We start from the raw sequence: 18,285 nt of genomic DNA, 5'->3' as shown, positions 1-18,285 counted from the left end.
TAGGACCTTTGTAAAGTTGGGCGAATTTGAATTCCATTATTTTGTAGACTCACAGCTCATCGTAACTGTCAGCAATGTACATCTAACCCCCGTACATCTAGGGAACAGTATATCTAGTGAACAGACTAGTGTGATAGTTTGTATAGGTAGGACACATTAGGGAACCAGGCGAAACCTTGAAGAGTCTAATCTCTAAGACAAAACGGGTACTTCCCTGGCGGTCCAGTGGTTAAGACTCCGCATTTCCAATGCAGGGGGCGCAGATTTGATCCCTGGTCGGGGAGCTAAGACTCCCACCTGCCGCACGGCCAAAAAAATTAAAAAAATTAAAGCTCATGAAAAAAAAAAAAGACAAAAGGAAGGCCAGACCTGGACTATTTTAAGTAAACCTGGAAAACTAGACCTCTTTTGTTCATTAGTAATACACTACAATAGTCAGCATGTCCCCAGCCCTCACAGAAAGAAAGCAGGGGTAACTTTTGACTTGGCACTTATGGGTGATCATATCTGTGGTTTGACTACCTGGGTGCAAATCTCAGCTGCCTACTAGCAATGTTATCTGGTAGGAAATTGCTTCCATTTTCTAAGCTTCAGTTTCATCCTTAAGTAAAATGGGCCAGTAATCTTAATTATCTCATTAAGGTTTGTGTGGAGGTTAAATGGCATGATCTGTGTTAAAGCACTTAGTGTGTGGTTGTTATTACTCTCTTGATTTTTAGTGTTATCATTCTCATCATTATTATCTGTCCTACTAGAGTTTTTTTTTAAGTGAAATGCTGTACACTTTAAAATATGATTTAAAACATGATTCATTTTAAGGAGAGCTAGCAGGGGGACTTCCCTGGCGGTCCAGTGGTTAAGGCTATGCCTTCCAATGCAAGGGGTGTAGGCTCGATCTCTGGTCGGGGAGCTAAGATCCCACATGCCTCACAGCCAACATACCAAAACATGAAACAGAAGCAATATTGTAACAAATTCAATAAAGACTCTAAAAATGGTCCACGTCAAAAAAAAAAAAATCTTAAAAAAAATAAAAATAAAGAGAGCTAGCAGTGAAAAAGGGATGTGGTCCTTTTAAAAAGGATTCTTTCTTATTAATATTTAATTCTTCTGTTATTCTTCACTTAGCTCTTGCCTACTTCATCTGGATTACCACCAGGTTGGGAAGAAAAACAAGATGAAAGAGGAAGATCATATTACGTGGATCATAATTGCAGAACTACTACCTGGATAAAGCCCACTGTACAGGTACCCTGCAATCTATCCATTAATGTGTTTTCTTACATAATTTGAAAGCTATGGAAGCTGTTATGTCACTTTGTAGTATATGCTGGATGCTTCTAATTATTTTCTGATATTGGTGCTAATTGTCTGCCATTTCCGGCCGATCTCTAATATACATGAATCACCGCTTGTTATTATGTAAAACAAGTCCAATTGGGAATAGGAGGACAAAGTAAATGATCTGGTCCACTGGGTAATTGTGTAATTTGAATGGTTAAGATCATTATTTTGCTAAAAGATAATCTTGATGATTAGTATCTATCAAAGAACTTTGTCATGATGACACTTTGTCCTTGGCAACAGTGAGCGCCTTTTGTGATATTTCCTTGCAAGCATTTAGGAAAATATTTTCTCTTATCACCATGTCTCTTATTGAGAAATTTTTTAAAACTGACAAGTACAGAGAATAAGATAGTAAATACCGATTTTCTTAACACCCTGAATTTACCGCCATTAACAAATCACCATATATGTTTCTAGACATTTTCTTTTTTAAAATAGAATCTTACAGATAAAACTAAATTCCTTTTAGCCAAGCACTTGACGCCACTACCCAGAGGGAACTACCATCGTGAGCTTGTTGGGGATTCTTCCCGCCTATTTTATGTACTTAATAGAGAGCTAAACAATGCAAAATGATATTTATGTCCATGTGTCAAGTTTTGGAAAGATGTATTATATAATTCTAAATATTATTTTGCTCACCATTGTTTTAAAACCCTATCATGTTGTTTTATATATAAATCCAGTGTATTTCTTTTAACTACTGCCTTATATTTCATCACATGAATATATTACCTTTCAGGTATGCATTTCTGTAGTATATGTTTGTCATTCATTTTGTCTTCCCAGCATTTGAACCCACTTTGTGTGTATGGGAAATTCCCACTCTATATGAGTCTTCTGGGTGAGCAAAGACAACCTTCTCCACTTGGCACTGCAGCTTCCCTTGCAACTGGGGCTAACAGACTGACGGTTAACCAGCATTCTTACTGCTCAAGAATCAGCTGAGAAATTGTAAATTATTTTAAAAACAAACTTTGACAAAACACTGTATTGGAAAAATGAGCCTCCAATCTTTAGGCCTATTTATAATTGTGTGTGCTGTTTGCAGGTTAAGTTACCTTTTTAACCACAGCTATTTGTGTGTTCTCTATAAACACTGCAACACGATTAAATTAACATTCTAGGCCACAGTGGAGACCAGTCAGCTACCATCAAGCCAGGGTTCTTCTGCAGGCCCTCACCCACAGGCCCCCACGAGTGACGCAGCACAGCAGGTGACCCAGCCATCTGAAGTGGAGCAAGGATTCCTTCCCAAAGGCTGGGAAGTCCGGCATGCACCAAATGGGAGGCCTTTCTTCATTGACCACAACACCAAAACCACCACCTGGGTAACTTCAGTGCTCTCCAGTTTAAATTTATAACAACAATAATAGTGTCTCATGTGTAGTTCTTGATAATCTTTAATTATACATTAATATACCCTACATTTCCTAGTCCTCATTTAGAGATAGGTTGAATTCTTAATAGGATTATTTCTATTCAATATGTTTATGCCTATTTTTAATATTTGGGGGGATTGTCATGGAGATACATTTACTTCCTGTTTGCAGTTTGGGGAGTTTTTGTTTGTTTGTCTTTGTGTGTGTGTGTGTTTTTGGTCACACTGTGCAGCTTGTGGGATCTTAGTTCCCCAACCAGGGATCGAACCCACGCCCCCTGCAGTGGAAGTGTGGAGTCCTAACCACTGGACTGCCAGGGAATTACCATGTTTGCAGTTTTTAGCTCACTAGCCATGAATACTGAGGAAGATATTTAGTCATAATCCTTTCCCTTTATATGAGGCTTATAGTTCCAAAGTACTTTTGAATCCATATCTCATAGTACCCAAAAAAACTTATGAGACTAGGTAGAATAGGTATTTTTATGTTAAGATGAGGCTTAAAGTTGTTGAGCAGTTGGTTCACCAGTAATTGAAAAATTACTGAAAATCAGCTGCAGGTGAAGAGATTTTGATTAATAAATTTGTTTAAAACACCAATATACCTAAATAAAACCAAAATTATACAATAAATGATTTAAGAAAATAATATTAAAATTATACATCAATAAATTAAATTTTGTTTTCTTTCAACAATTTGAATTGCCTTTAATAACCTTTTTGTGCTTACCTTCCTATCTTTCATAAATATTAATAAATTAACACCTTAGCAGCTAGGTGCCTAAAAGCATGTTCAGGGCCTCAGAAATAACATGTGCTCCAGTTTTATGTCCCACTCTTACACCAGTTTTTATTTAGAGAAGAGCCCTAAGTAGTGACACAGTCCATAAAGAGTGGGCAAAATACTCCGAATGGTTTCTGTGAAAGAGGTAGTGAGTTAATACTGATCCTCCTCTGAGATCTGAGAACTGAGTATTGTAGCCTGTGAGTGATAGACTTTAGATGAGAACCTATTATTTCATAGAGTAAGCAAAAAAATAAAAGTGATATCCATTGATATTAGAAAACATAGTAACAGATTGACTTTCATGATTTTAAAGTGTGTGTGTGTGTATTGTTTTCTTTATTTCCTCTACCAAAAAAGGAAGATCCAAGACTGAAAATTCCAGCTCATGTGAGAGGAAAGACATCACTTGATTCCTCCAATGACCTGGGGCCTTTACCTGTAAGTTTCTAGAACTGCTACCCATCTAACTTGGCTATCTCAAACATTTGTATTTTGGAATACAGTAGTTCTTTAACAACTATAATTAATATTATTGTTGAAGTGTTGATGTCTTCTACTAAGAATGGAATATGCAAATGAAATCAACCATATAACCAAATCTATTTCTCTGCCCATACGTCGAAAACCGTTTCCTAACATAACTGAAATATATTCTTCATTATAGCCAGGATGGGAAGAAAGAACTCACACCGATGGAAGAATCTTCTACATAAATCACAGTATGTGCAATGTGATTATTTTCATTACATTATCTTTTGCAGTATTGAATTTTGTACATGAGGATGGAGAACATCTTTTTTTCTCTCTTTCTTCAGATATAAAAAGAACGCAATGGGAAGATCCTCGGCTGCAGAATGTAGCAATAACTGGACCAGTAAGTCTCTTTGTATCAGGATCCTCTGATGGGGTTGTCCACTTACCTGTCTCTTCAAGGGTGTTTGATCAAGGACATAGCACTAAAGGTGCTGAGAGGAAAGCACATTTGCAGATCTCCCCTCTCCCCACCGCCCATACACCAGGTCTCAGTTATTTGAAAAGAGCATATAAAGTCATTATCCTTACTCTGCGTGGCAGCCTTGTGAAACCAGTGAGCCAGATAGTCAAATACTGAGGCAGTGGTCTGCCGTGCTCAGGCTAGTACTTGTCTGAAGAAGGCTGGCAATCCTCAGCAGATCAAAGGAGCCAAGAGCGTATCTGGTGAGGAAGCAGAGAGCACCGTATCAACTCAGGGTCATGACTTGAACTTTTTGGTTGAAATCGTTGTAAATACCGGTATATAAAACATACTCACATTTAAGTACAATTATGACCATGTATGATGTTTACACTGCTCTTGAGTCAGATTAACGATAGGAAAATCATTTTCCTCTTTTATATAGCTTCTTTTTCCAACTTCAGTTTTTCAGATTTTAACTGTTTCCTAATTCACAAAAATAAGTAAAATTGAAGATACAGTTCTTGTAGATTACTCTTCTGATTCCATGTTTAGTCTTCTAAAGTAATGGATAAAAAAGGCAACTCCTCAGAGTTCAAGCAAAAAGTATATTTTTCAAATTACTCCTTTAATGAAGAAATCACTTTGAAAGCCTCTTTAGAAATGGAAATGTTCATTTCTAATATTTCTCTACTTGGAAGACATTTCCTGTTTCTGGCCTGTTGCATTTCAAGAGTATTGCATGATGAAAATTACAGCCATAGGAATTGCTGAATACAATTTTATCTTAAACAGAGAAATTAAAAATTTTTAAATTATATATATGGTTTTTCTTTGAATTAAACTTTTCAAATATTCTCTTTTAATGCCTTTAACTTATGTTCATCAAATACCCAGAGGGGAGTTTGTAAAATTGTTCCAGAATGAAACAACTTAAACCTTCTTTATTTTTCCAACATTTTCAACTCAAGGCAGTGCCCTACTCCAGGGATTACAAAAGAAAGTATGAGTTCTTCCGAAGAAAGCTGAAGAAGCAGGTTAGTGATACTTATAACAAGTTCTCAGGAATGTTTGTCATATAGACTGAAAGCATGAGAAATGCATTTAAAAAAGTAACAGAGAATTTATTCTATATATTAACAACTTTGAATAGTTTCTTTTAGGGAAAGGATGTGTATTTTTTGAGTACCTGTAATATATGATTAGAGACCACAGTTATTTTATGTCTTTATTTTTCAGTATACCTTGTAATATAGAAAAATAGTATTAGAAGTGTGCTTTTAAAGAGCTCTAACCTGGTTCCCTCATGGGTTTGTGGGGTTTGGGTTTTGTAGAAACTAAGCAAGGATAGCTCAGGAGATTATCCCCAGGCCTGGACTTAATTGTGTAGGAGGACTCTTTGGATTCCTTTTCTGCTTTGACTATTGTTTTCCAGTGTTAGTCATTCGTTATTTACAGCTTCAAATATAATATATCTCTGCATAATTTGACAGTACAGCTGTGGTTGGAGCAGTCCTCTTATTGCTTGTCTCCTTCTGCTTATCAGAAATGTTCACTACTCTCTTTTCCATCACCACAAATTCATTATGTTTGGAACTAAACTCATCTGCCCATCTATTTCATTTCTGTTGGTGATGACTATTTTTTTTTTAGTAATTTTTAAAAATTGAAAGATTCTTTAAATTCCATAGTGCTTTAGTTTTCAAAGGTTTCACACACACGATTTCATGTAACTCTATAATAACCCTTCCCCCCCAAGTCTGTATTGCCCCTCCCCCCTTCCCTCTCCCCCTTGTAGCCACTAATTTGTTTTCTATATCTGTGAAGGTGATGACCATTTTTTAATGCCTTTCTAATTTGCTCGTGCTTTTCCCCTTGCCCTGCAGTTTAGGAGTACTGCCACTAGGTGGCTATATTGGGTTACACTTACTTGCCTTCCAAGCCTGAAGCCTGCTTTTCCAGATTCAAGATGGTGGGTCTGCTTCCACAGATTTTCTCATCCTAAATTTAACAAAAAAATGAAATATGATAGTTTTATAGTGCAGATATCTTATGCCTGAATAAAGCCCTAAAATGTCATCAATGTTTTAAACTCATTTTCAATAATAATTTTATGTTAAAATCACTCGAAATTTGTTTTCTACCTCTTAAAATTATTTGGGATTTTAAGTCTATTTTGAGTTACTTGTCTGGTAAATATTTTAATTCTTAATGACAGTGTATTGGTGGAATAGAAGCACTAGCTTCTCCATTTGCCAGTCTGAACACTTATAAGCATGTTACAGTATCTAATGGTTGATGAGGCAACAGGTCACAGAACACAAAAACCATAATGAAAGCAGTAATATTTATTGAGCTTTCACTACATAACAGGCGTTTTTCTTAACAAGTTACGTGTCTTATCTACGTGTAATCTCTACAATAACTCTATAAGGAAGGGACTGTTATTATCACATTTTAAATCTGAGGAAACTGAGGTTCAGAGAAATTAGGCAATGTGATCAAGTTCCATGGTTATTAGTGGCAAAGCCAGAAACAAACCAAGTGGTCTAGCGCCAGAGTCCATTCTCTTAAGCCACCTGACATATCGGATTGGTGATTAAGAGAAGAAATTACCCAGAATGCAACAAAGATACATAAAAAGATGAAAATTATGAAAGAAAGCTTAAGAAGCATGAAGCTGTTCCAGAAAGAGAGACTGGAGAGCCTGAGAAAAGAGGCTGAGAATCTGAATCCTCAGTTTAACAAAATTTCCCAAGCAGGATTTGAAAATTAAAATCCCTATCTGGACACATCACAGCAAAAGAGCAAGATGGAGATGAAAATATCTAAATTAGTGCTCCAGAGCTTTGAGCTGTCTTTAACCTTTTCTTCTGCCTAATCCTTAACATCTCATTAGTTAGGAATAAGGGTGGCTGATCATTACGGAGATCACTGCATGCCTGGTATCGTGTCAGCGCAAGAAATGCGCTATCCTAATAAGTCCTGAAACAGCGCCCTAAGGGTCAGTATTATCGTCCCTGTTTTATAGGTGAGGAAATTAAGCCTTTGAAAAGATGTGTGAGGTGAAGCGGGACTTGAACACAGTGTCCCCTGACTCTAGAACCCATGCATGGTCCACCACTCGGCTCAGAGGTGGAAATTTCTCCTTCAGCCCTCTCTTCGTTGCCACTGCTCACTCACATGGTCCACTTGTCTTCTCTCACACGGTCTGTTTCAGGGGTCTTTCACTGACCAGCACGTTTCTTGTCTCTCCTTAAAAACACCCTTTACACTCGACGCCATCAGCCTCTGAGAACCCACCAGTCCGATCCTGTGGCTTCCTGCTCAGCAGCTCTTCCTGGTCAGCCTTCGCGCTGTCTACACTGTGGCCTCACACTGCTTCTAAACCTTCTTGCGCTCTAATCCCTCCTCTCCCTCCCCTCCTCCTTCTGTACCGGCCAGCTGTCAGATGGCTTAGACCCCTCCTGCATGCTGTTGCTCAGTCCCTGTCTCCCTTCCCCTCTTTTTTTTTTTTTTTTTTTTTTTTTTGCAGTACGCAGGCCTCTCACTGCCGGGCCTCTCCTGTTGCGGAGCGCAGGCTCAGCGGCCATGGCTCACAGGCCCAGCGACTCCACGGCATGTGGGATCTTCCCGGACCGGGGCACGAACCCGTGTCCCCTGCATCAGCAGGCGGACTCCCAACCACTGCGCCACCAGGGAAGCCCTCTCCCTTCCCCCTCTTGAAGCCTCCTTGATTGTCTCACTTGCAATTAATAGCTCAGTCTCTCTGCCCACAAGAACTTTGCGTCTATTTCTATTTTTAACAATTTTCCTACCTTTTAAATCTCAGAATTAGTAACATTTACATTTGTTTCTCACACACACACCAAATTATAAACTCCTTGAGAAAGTGACCACATCTTATGCCATGTTTTTATTCCCTTTTCCTCCCATCTCTGCCCCCACTGCGATACCTACCTAGCATGGACCTGGCCCAGAGCGGGCCTTCAGTAAATGCTTGCTGAGTTACCTGCACTGTTTGCCTAGTGCCTAAAATTCTAAAATTCCTTTTCTCCAATCTTACCACTTTTTAAAATTGCATAAGCAGCAGAGGAAACTGATTATGTTATGCTTATATTGCTTATATAAACTGCTTGTATTATTATGTTTCTATAGGACTTTCCACTTTTCTTAAATATGAGAGTGAAATTGATTTTTTTTCCCCTTAGAGCTAACCCTCTTTTTGAAGTGACAGAATATTTATAGTATGTTTCCTTTTCATGGTTTCCACTTGAACGTTGCACACAAAGCACTCAAGAATAAACTATTCAGATATATTTCTATGTAATTTACAAGGTCTGCCTAAAAGCATAGTTACGTACATTTGTCATATAAGCAAAGTATGGACAAAAGATGAGTGAGGCAACAGAGCTCATTCACTAAGAACAGAGAGTCAGGAGCTAAGACTTTCTTAACTTGTATCTTTAGTTTCTTCACCCATAAAATGAAGACAATAATAGTAGCTTCTTCATAGTGTTGTTATGAGGAGTAAGTGAGTTAACCCATTAAAATGCTGGGAACAGTACGGGCACAGTCTGTAAATGTTAGCACCTGTTAATGAGTGAAGCAGGCAGGCTCCAAGGAGGAAAAGTGGAGGGCAGGGAAGAACCCTGAGCCAACAGGCACACAAGTAGCAGGCAGTGGCTAGACTGACTGCAGGTCACAGAATGGTCTTCTTCATTGGATCTTAAGACGGAAAGAACTGTTCATGAAGTGCCTTCACGTGAGCCTTATTACCACCATCAGTAGCTGCTTCTTCAGATGTGACAATCAGAAGTCTATGTAATTAAGTGACTAGAGAAAATGCATGAGTGATTTCATACTGTGGAGGAAATACAGACAATATACCTAGTCCTGTTTTCCCTGAAAAAGGATCTTGGGCACAGGGTAGAATACAATGAATTTTATAACGTTCATGAGAGAAATGTGTCGTCTTGTTGAATTGATTTAAACCATTAGTCTCTCTTCTCTGGGTTTTCAGAATGACATTCCAAACAAATTTGAAATGAAACTTCGCCGTGCAACTGTCCTTGAGGACTCTTACAGGAGAATTATGGGGGTCAAGAGAGCAGACTTCCTCAAGGCTAGACTGTGGATTGAGTTTGATGGCGAAAAGGGACTAGATTATGGAGGAGTCGCCAGAGAATGGTTCTTTCTGATTTCGAAGGAAATGTTTAACCCTTATTATGGGTTGTTTGAATATTCTGCTACGTAAGTACCTTTACAATGACTGTATACAGAAAGAAAATCACTGTTTTGAAAGTAACAGAGTGATGTGATGCAAGGAAAATGTACATCACAGTGTCAGAAAACGGAGACTGTAACTAATGTTGTTTCAGAAATAACTTTTTAAAATTGTGGTGAAATATACATAACATAAAATTTACCATTTTTATCATTTTAAGTACATAGTTCAGTGGCATTAAGTACAATACATTCATTGTTGTGTAACCATCACCACCATCCATCTGCAGAACTTTTTCATCATCCCAAACTGAAACTCCATACCCTTTAAACACTATCTCCCCCACTCCCTGGCATTAACCGTTCTACTTTCTGTCTCTCTGAATTTGACTATTCTCAGTACCTCATATAAGTAGAATCATACAGTATTTGTTTTTTTGTAACTGACTTCATTAGCATAATGTCTTCAAGGTTGTATCCATGTAGCAGCATGTGGTAGAATTTCCTTCTTTTTGAAGGCTATATAATACCCCGTTATGTGTATCTACCGCATTTTGTTTATCCATTTATCTTTCAATAACATTTTGGATTGTTTCCACCTTTTGATCAAAATGCCTGTTTTTAAAACCATTAAATACAATGGTGTAATATGGTTCTAACAGAGGTAAACAACTCTGAAAAGAGGGAGATGATTTACAGTTATTTAGTCATATTAAAATTTTTGTATGAAATATAGAAAGGAACATTCAAATGTGGTTATCTTTACAGGGATAATTATACCCTACAGATAAATCCCAACTCTGGATTGTGTAATGAAGATCACCTCTCTTACTTCAAGTTTATTGGCCGGGTAGCTGGGATGGCAGTTTATCATGGCAAACTGTTGGATGGTTAGTATTAAGCCTAAAACTTTTTTTTAATGTAATTATCTGATTTCTTTCACTTGGTAATCATTTTGAATATATTTGATTTTTTGCAAGGCTTTTTCATCCGCCCATTTTACAAGATGATGCTGCACAAGCCAATAACACTTCATGATATGGAATCGGTGGTATGTCTTTTTCACTTATAAAGTATGATAGAACAGGCAAATGAATATTTTACAGGCTTACCTTTTAATAATGAAAAAAAATCAATAGATGTGCCAAAATACAAAGGAACATTTTTCCCCAACATTTTATTATGAAAATTTTCTAACGCATAATGAAATTGAAAGTATTTTACAATGGCTATGTGCGTATCCACCACCCAGATTACACAATTGGCTTTTTATCTATACTCACTTGTCCACACCCCCATCCATCAATCCATCCTGGTTTTTTGATGCATTTCAAAGAAAGTTGCATATATCAGTAAACGTCTCTCTAAATACTTCAACATGTTATACATCAGTTTTATGCATTTCTTGCATCAGTATTTGAATTGTGATGAACGGCATATGTTTTCAAAATGGCAGTCCAAAAGCAAGACCTTGAGATTAGGCTACTACAAAGAAACAAACCCGATAAAAAGGTGGGCTTGTAGGAGAGCACTGGAATCACAACTAACTGCTGAACAAGCATCGACAGGAAGACACTGGAACTCACCAAAAGAGATACCCCACATCCAAAGACAAAGGAGAAACCACAATGAGACAGTAGGAGGGGCGCAATCACAGTAAAATCAAATCCCATAACTGCTGGGTGGGTGACTCACAAACTGGAGAACACTTATACCACAGAAGTCAACCCACTGGTGTGAAGGTTCTGAGCCCCACGTCAGGCTTCCCACCCTGGGGGTCCAGCAAAGGGAAGAGGAATTCCTGGAGAATCACACTTTGAAGGCTAGTGGGATTTGATTGCAGGACTTTGACAGGACTGGGGTAAACAAAGACTCCACTCTTGGAGGGCACACACAAAGTAGTTTGTGCATCGGGACCCAGGGGAAGGAGCAGTGACCCCATAGGAGACTGAACCAGACCTACCTGCTAGTGTTGGAGGGTCTCCTGCAGAGGCGGGGGGTGGATGTGTCTCACCATGATGACAAGGACACTGGCAGCAGAAGTTCTGGGAAGTACTCCTTGGCGTGAGCCCTCCCAGAGTCCACCATTAGCCCCACCAAAGAGCCCAGTAGTCTCCAGTGCTGGGTTGCCTCAGGCCAAACAACCAACAGGGAGGGAACCCAGCCCCACCCATCAGCAGACAAGAAGATTAAAGTTCTGCTGAGCTCTGCCCACCAGAGCAACAGTCAGCTCTACCCACCACCAGTCCCTCCCATCAGAAAACTTGGAAAAGCCTCTTAGATAGCCTCATCCACCAGAGGGCAGACAAAAGAAGCAAGAAGAACTACAATCCTGCAGCCTGTGGAACAAAAACTACATTCACAGAAAGATAGACAAGATGAAAGTCAGAGGCTATGTACAAGATAGAGGAACAAGATAAAACCCCAGATAAACCACTAAATGAAGTGGAGATAGGAAACATTCCAGAAAAAGAATTCAGAGTAATGATAGCGAAGATGATCCAGGACCTCGGAAAAAGAATGGAGGCAAAGAATGAGAAGGTGCAAGAAATGTTTAACAAACACCTAGAAAAATTAAAGAACAAACAAAACAGAGATGAACATACAATAACTGAAATGAAAAAAACACTAGAAGGAATCAATAGCACAATAACTGAGGGAGAAGAACAGATAAGTGACCTGGAAGACAGAATGTTGGAATTCAGTGCTGCAGAACAGAATAAAGAAAAAAGAATGAAAAGAAATGAAGACAGCCTAAGAGACATCTGAGACAACATTAAACACAACAACATTCTCATTACAGGGGTCCCAGAAGGAGAAGAGAGAGAGAAAGGACCTGAGAAAATATTTGCAGAGATTACAGTGGAAAACTTCCCTAACATGGGAAAGGAAATAGCCACCCAAGTCCAGGAAGCACAGAGAGTCCCAGGCAGGATAAACCCAAAGAGAAACACGCTGAGACACATAGTAATCAAACTGGCAAAAATTAAAGACACAGAGAAAGTATTGAAAGCAACAAGGGAAAAATGACAAATAACATACAAGGGTTCTCCCATAAGGTTAACAGCTGATTTCTCAGCAGAAACTCTACAAGCCAGAAGGGAGTGGCATGATACACTTAAAGTGATGAAAGGAAAGAACCTACAACCAAGATTACTCTCCCTAGCAAGGATCTCAGTCAGATTCCACGGAGAAATCAAAAGCTTTACAGACAAGCAAAAGCTAAGAGAATTCAGCACCACCAAACCAGTTCTACAACAAATGCTAAAGGAACCTCTCTAAGTGGGAAACACAAGACAAAAAAGGACCTACAAAAACAAACCCGTAACAATTAAGAAAATGGTAATAGGAACATACATATCGATAATTACCTTAAACGTGAATGGATTAAATGCTCCAGCCAAAAGACACAGGCTCGCTGAATGGATACAAAAACAAGACCCATATATATGCTGTCTACAAGAGACCCACTTCAGACCTAGGGACACATTCAGACTGAAAGTGAGGGGATGGAAAAAGATATTCCATGCAAATGGAAATCAAAAGAAAGCTGGAGTAGCTATACTCGTATCAGATAAAATAGACTTTAAAACAAAGAATGTTAAAAGAGACAAGGAAGACACTACATAATGATCAAGGGATCAATCCAAGAATAAGATATAACAATTATAAATATATATGCACCCAAGACAGGAGCACCTCAATACATAAGGCAACTGCTAACAGCTATAAAAGAGGAAATCGACAGTAACACGATAATAGTGGGGGACTTTAACACCTCATTTACACCAATGGACAGATCATCCAAACAGAAAATTACTAAGGAAACACAAGCTTTAAATGACACAATAGACCAGATAGATTTAATTGATATTTATAGGACATACCTTCCAAAAAAAGCAGATTACACTTTCTTCTCAAGTGTGCATGGAACATTCTCCAGGATAGATCACACCTTGGATCACAAGTCAAGCCTCACTAAATTCAAAAAAATTGAAATCATATCAAGCATCTTTTCTGACCACAACGTTATCAGATTACAAATCAATTACAGGGGAAAAAAATGTAAAAAACACAAACACATGGAGCCTAAGCAGTGCATTACTAAATAACCAAGAGATCACTGAAGAAATCAAAGAGGAGATCAAAAAATACCTAGAAACAAATGACAACAAAAACATGACGATCCAAAACCTATGGGATGCATCAAAAGCAGTTCTAAAAGGGAAGTTTATAGCTATACAAGCCTACCTCAAGAAACAAGAAAAATCTCAAATAAACAATCTAACCTTACACCTAAAGGAACTAGAGAAAGAAGAACAAACAAACCCCAAAATTTGCAGAAGGAAACAAATCATAAAGAGCAGAGCAGAAATAAATGAAATAGAAACAAAGAAAACAATAGCAAAGATCAATAAAACTAAAAGCTGCTTCTTTGAGAAGATAAACAAAATACATAAACCTATACCCAGACTCATCAAGAAAAAGAGGGAGAGGACTCAAATCAATAAAATAACAAATGAAAAAGGAGAAGTTACAACAGACACTGCAGAAATACAAAGCATCCTAAGAGACTACTACAAACAACTCTACGCCAATAAAATGGACAACCTGGAAGAAATGGAAAAATTCTTAGAAAGGTATAACCTTCCAAGACTGAACCAGGAAGAAATAGAAAATATGAACAGACCAATCACAAGTAATAAAATTGAAACTGTGATTTAAAATCTTCCAACAAAAAAAGTTCAGGCCCATACGGCTTCACAGGTGAATTCTATCAAATATTTAGAGAAGAGCTAACACCCATCCTTCTCAAACTCTTCCAAAAAATTGCAGAGGAAGGAACGCTCCCAAACCCATTCTATGAGGCCACCATCACCCTGATACCAAAACCAAAGATACTCAAAAAAAGAAAATTACAGACCAGTATCACTGATGAATATAGATGCAAAAATCCTCAACAAAATACTAGCAAACAGAATCCAACAACACATTAAAAGGATCATACACCATGATCAAGTGGGATTTATCCCAGGGATGCAAGGATTCTTCAGTATATGCAAATCAATCAATGTGATACACCATTTTAACAAATTGAAGGATAAAAACCATATGATCATCTCAGTAGATACAGAAAAAGCTTTTGACAAAATTCAACACTGATTTATGATAAAAACTCTCCACAAAGTGGGCATAGAGGGAACCTACCTCAACATAATAAAGGCCATATATGACAAACCTACAGCAAACATCATTCTAAATGGTGAAAAACTGAAAGCATTTCCTCTAAGATCAGAAACAAGACAAGGATGTCCACTCTTGCCTCTATTATTCGACATAGTTTTGGAAGTCCTAGCCACGGCAATCAGAGGAGAAAAAGAAATAAAAGGAATACAAATTGGAAAAGAAGAAGTGAAACTGTCACTGTTTGCAGATGACATGATACTATACATAGGGAATCCTAAAGAGGCCACCAGAAAACTACTAGAGGTAATCAATGAATTTGGTAAAATTGCAAGATACAAGATTAATGCACAGAAATCTCTTGCATTCCTATACACTAATGATGAAAAATCTGAAAGAGAAATTAAGGAAACAGTCCCATTTACCACTGCAACAAAAAGAATAAAATACCTAGGAATAAACCTACCTAAGGGGACAAAAGACCTGTATGCAGAAAACTATAAGACACTGTTGAAAGAAATTAAAGATGATACGAACAGATGGAGAGATATACCATGTTTTTGGATTGGAAGAATTAATATTGTGAAAATGACTATACTACCCAAAGCAATCTACAGATTCAATGCAATCCCTATCAAATTACCAGTGGCATTTTTCACAGAACTAGAACAAAAAATCTTAAAATTTGTATGGAGATACAAAAGACCCCGAATAGCCAAAGCAGTGTTGAGGGAAAGAAACGGAGCTGGAGGAATCAGACTCCCGGACTTCAGACTATACTACAGAGCTGCAGTAATCAAGACAGTATGGTACTGGCACAAAAACAGAAATGTAGATCAATGGAACAGGATAGAAAGCCCAGAGATAAACCCAAGCAACTATGGTCAACCTATCTATGACAAAGGAGGAAAAGATATATAATGGAGAAAAGACAGTCTCTTCAATAAGTGGTGCTGGGAAAACTGGACAACTACATGTAAAAGAATGAAATTAGAACACTCCCTAACACCATACACAAAAATAAACTCAAAATGGATTCGAGACCTAAACGTAAGACTGGACACTATTAAACTCTTAGAGAAAAACATATAAGAACGCTCTTTGACATAAATCACAGCAAGATCTTTTGTGATCCACCTCCTAGAGTAATGGAAATAAAAACAAAAATAAACAAATGGGACCTAATGAAACTTAAAAGCTTTTGCAAAGCAAAGGAAACTGCAAACAAGATGAAAAGACAACTCTCAGTATGGGAGAAAATATTTGCAAATGAATCAACAGACAAAGGATTAATCTCCAAAATATATAAACAGCTCATGCAGCTCAATATTAAAAAAACAAACAATCCAGTGAAAAATGGGCAGAAGACCTAAATAGACATTTCTCCATAGAAGACATATAGATGGCCAAGAAGCACATGAAAAGCTGCTCAACCTCTCTAATTATTAGAGAAATACAAATCAAAACTACAATGAGGTATCATCTCACACCAGTTAGAATGGGCATCATCAGAAAATATACAAACAACAAATGCTGGAGAGGGTGTGGAGAAAAGGGAACCCTCTTGCACTGTTGGTGGGAATGTAAATAGATACCGCCAGTATGGAGAACAGTATGGAGGTTCCTTAAAAAACTAAAAATAGAATTACCATATCACCCAGCAATCCCACTGCTGGGCATATACCCAGAGAAAACCATATTTCAAAAAGACACATGCACCCCAATGTTCATTGCAGTACAATTTACTGCATGGACATGAAAGCAACCTAAATGTCCATCTACAGATGAATGGATAAAGAAGATGTGGTACATATATACAATATACAATGGAATATTACTCATCCATAAAAGGGAACGAAATTGGATCATGTGTAGAGACATGGATGAATCTAGAGACTGTCATACAGAGTGAAGTAAGTCAGAAAGAGAAAAACAAATATCGTATATTAACGCATATATGTGGAACCTAGAAAAATGGTACAGATGAACCGGTTTGCAGGGCAGAAATTGAGACACAGATGTAGAGAACAAACGTATGGACACCAAGGGGAGAAAGTGGCGGGGCGGGGGGTGGGGTGGGGCGGCGTGGTGGGATGAATTGGGAGATTGGGATTGACATGTATACACTGATGTGTATAAAATGGATAACTAATAAGAACCTGCTATATAAAAAAATAAATAAAATTAAATTAAAAAAAAAATGTATTATACTTATATTCCCTAGTGGATTAAAAAAAAAAGCTCACCAAAGAAGGCTTATGCAAGGAATCAAGAAGTTGATGACTTATTTTGACCACCTGAAGTGGCAACTTGGGTCCATTAAAAAAAAAAGACACATGCACCCCAATGTTCATTGCAGCACTATTTACAATAGCCAGGTCATGGAAGCAACCTAAATGCCCATCTACAGATGAATGGATAAAGAAGATGTGGTACATATATACAATGGAATATTACTCAGCTATAAAAAGGAACGAAATTGGGTAATTTGTCGAGATGTGGATGGATCTCGAGACTGTCATACAGAGTGAAGTAAGGCAGAAAGAGAAAAACAAATATTGTATATTAACGCATATATATGGAACCTAGAAAAAGTGGTACAGATGAACCATTTTTTGCAGGGCAGAAATTGAGACACAGGTGTAGAGAACAAACATATGGACACCAAGGGGGCAAAGTGAGGGGTGGGTGGTGGTGTGATGAATTGGGAGATTGGGATTGACATATATACACTAATAGGTATAAAATGGATAACTAGTAAGAACCTGCTGTATAAAAAAATAAATAAAATATAAAAATTAATAAAAGAAACAGAAACCCAAGGATTAAATCCTTGACCATAACTTTGTAACCTACGCTGAATAGCATCACACAGTGTGTGAACACATGGATTCCGAGACCTCGTCTGTGTTACCAAGTCCCATTTTTGTGACACATTATTTGTGTGAACAGTATAATTCTTCATAAATCATAAAATTGCACAGTTACTGGCATTGGTTCACTGAAGTTTTGTATTGAATTTGAGATTTTTCTTCAACTTGGGCCAGGTATAAATAACGGCCTCCTCAGAGCTGCTTAAACACTTCAAACACAGTCTCACAGGCCACGTGAAACAGGTGTTGAGTGCTCCTGAGTGTGCACGGCTGTTAGGATTCATGTCAAAACTGACCCTTCAACTGGATAATAAAATCTGTACCTCCACTACTTCCAAACAGAGTTAGACTTCGAAACTTTTAAGCAGGCACCAAGTTGTTGATATATGCACTTATACTTACTGGTCATTCATCTCTTTGTAACACTTGTGTGTGTGTGTAAAAGATGTCCAACTGACCTTTTCATCTTTTGTCCAATTATTCAGACCCTCAGCATACTTTCTCTGCAGGTTCAGGTATCTTCTTTCTATACACAAATTTTAAATATGCAATC

At 37.9% G+C, this 18,285-nt stretch overlaps 1 protein-coding gene across 3 annotated transcripts in view; it reads left to right on the top strand.

Moving 5' to 3' along the window:
• Window positions 1-18,285, top strand: part of NEDD4 (NEDD4 E3 ubiquitin protein ligase) — a 162,522-nt gene that overhangs the window by 130,094 nt on the left and 14,143 nt on the right. For all 3 annotated transcript variants that reach the window (XM_033851710.2, XM_033851709.2, XM_073801042.1), the window contains 9 exons: window positions 1,129-1,248; window positions 2,475-2,678; window positions 3,873-3,953; window positions 4,180-4,234; window positions 4,331-4,389; window positions 5,421-5,486; window positions 9,473-9,702; window positions 10,444-10,565; window positions 10,656-10,726. In XM_033851710.2, the coding sequence (XP_033707601.1) occupies window positions 1,129-1,248; window positions 2,475-2,678; window positions 3,873-3,953; window positions 4,180-4,234; window positions 4,331-4,389; window positions 5,421-5,486; window positions 9,473-9,702; window positions 10,444-10,565; window positions 10,656-10,726 (1,008 nt within the window). The remainder of the gene's footprint in view (window positions 1-1,128; window positions 1,249-2,474; window positions 2,679-3,872; window positions 3,954-4,179; window positions 4,235-4,330; window positions 4,390-5,420; window positions 5,487-9,472; window positions 9,703-10,443; window positions 10,566-10,655; window positions 10,727-18,285) is intronic.

Source organism: Tursiops truncatus, chromosome 2 (genome assembly GCF_011762595.2).
Source record: "Tursiops truncatus isolate mTurTru1 chromosome 2, mTurTru1.mat.Y, whole genome shotgun sequence".
Classification (NCBI taxonomy): domain Eukaryota; kingdom Metazoa; phylum Chordata; class Mammalia; order Artiodactyla; family Delphinidae; genus Tursiops; species Tursiops truncatus.
The sequence above is the reverse complement of the archived record's forward strand: the minus strand, read 5'-3'. Positions and strand labels throughout refer to the sequence as shown.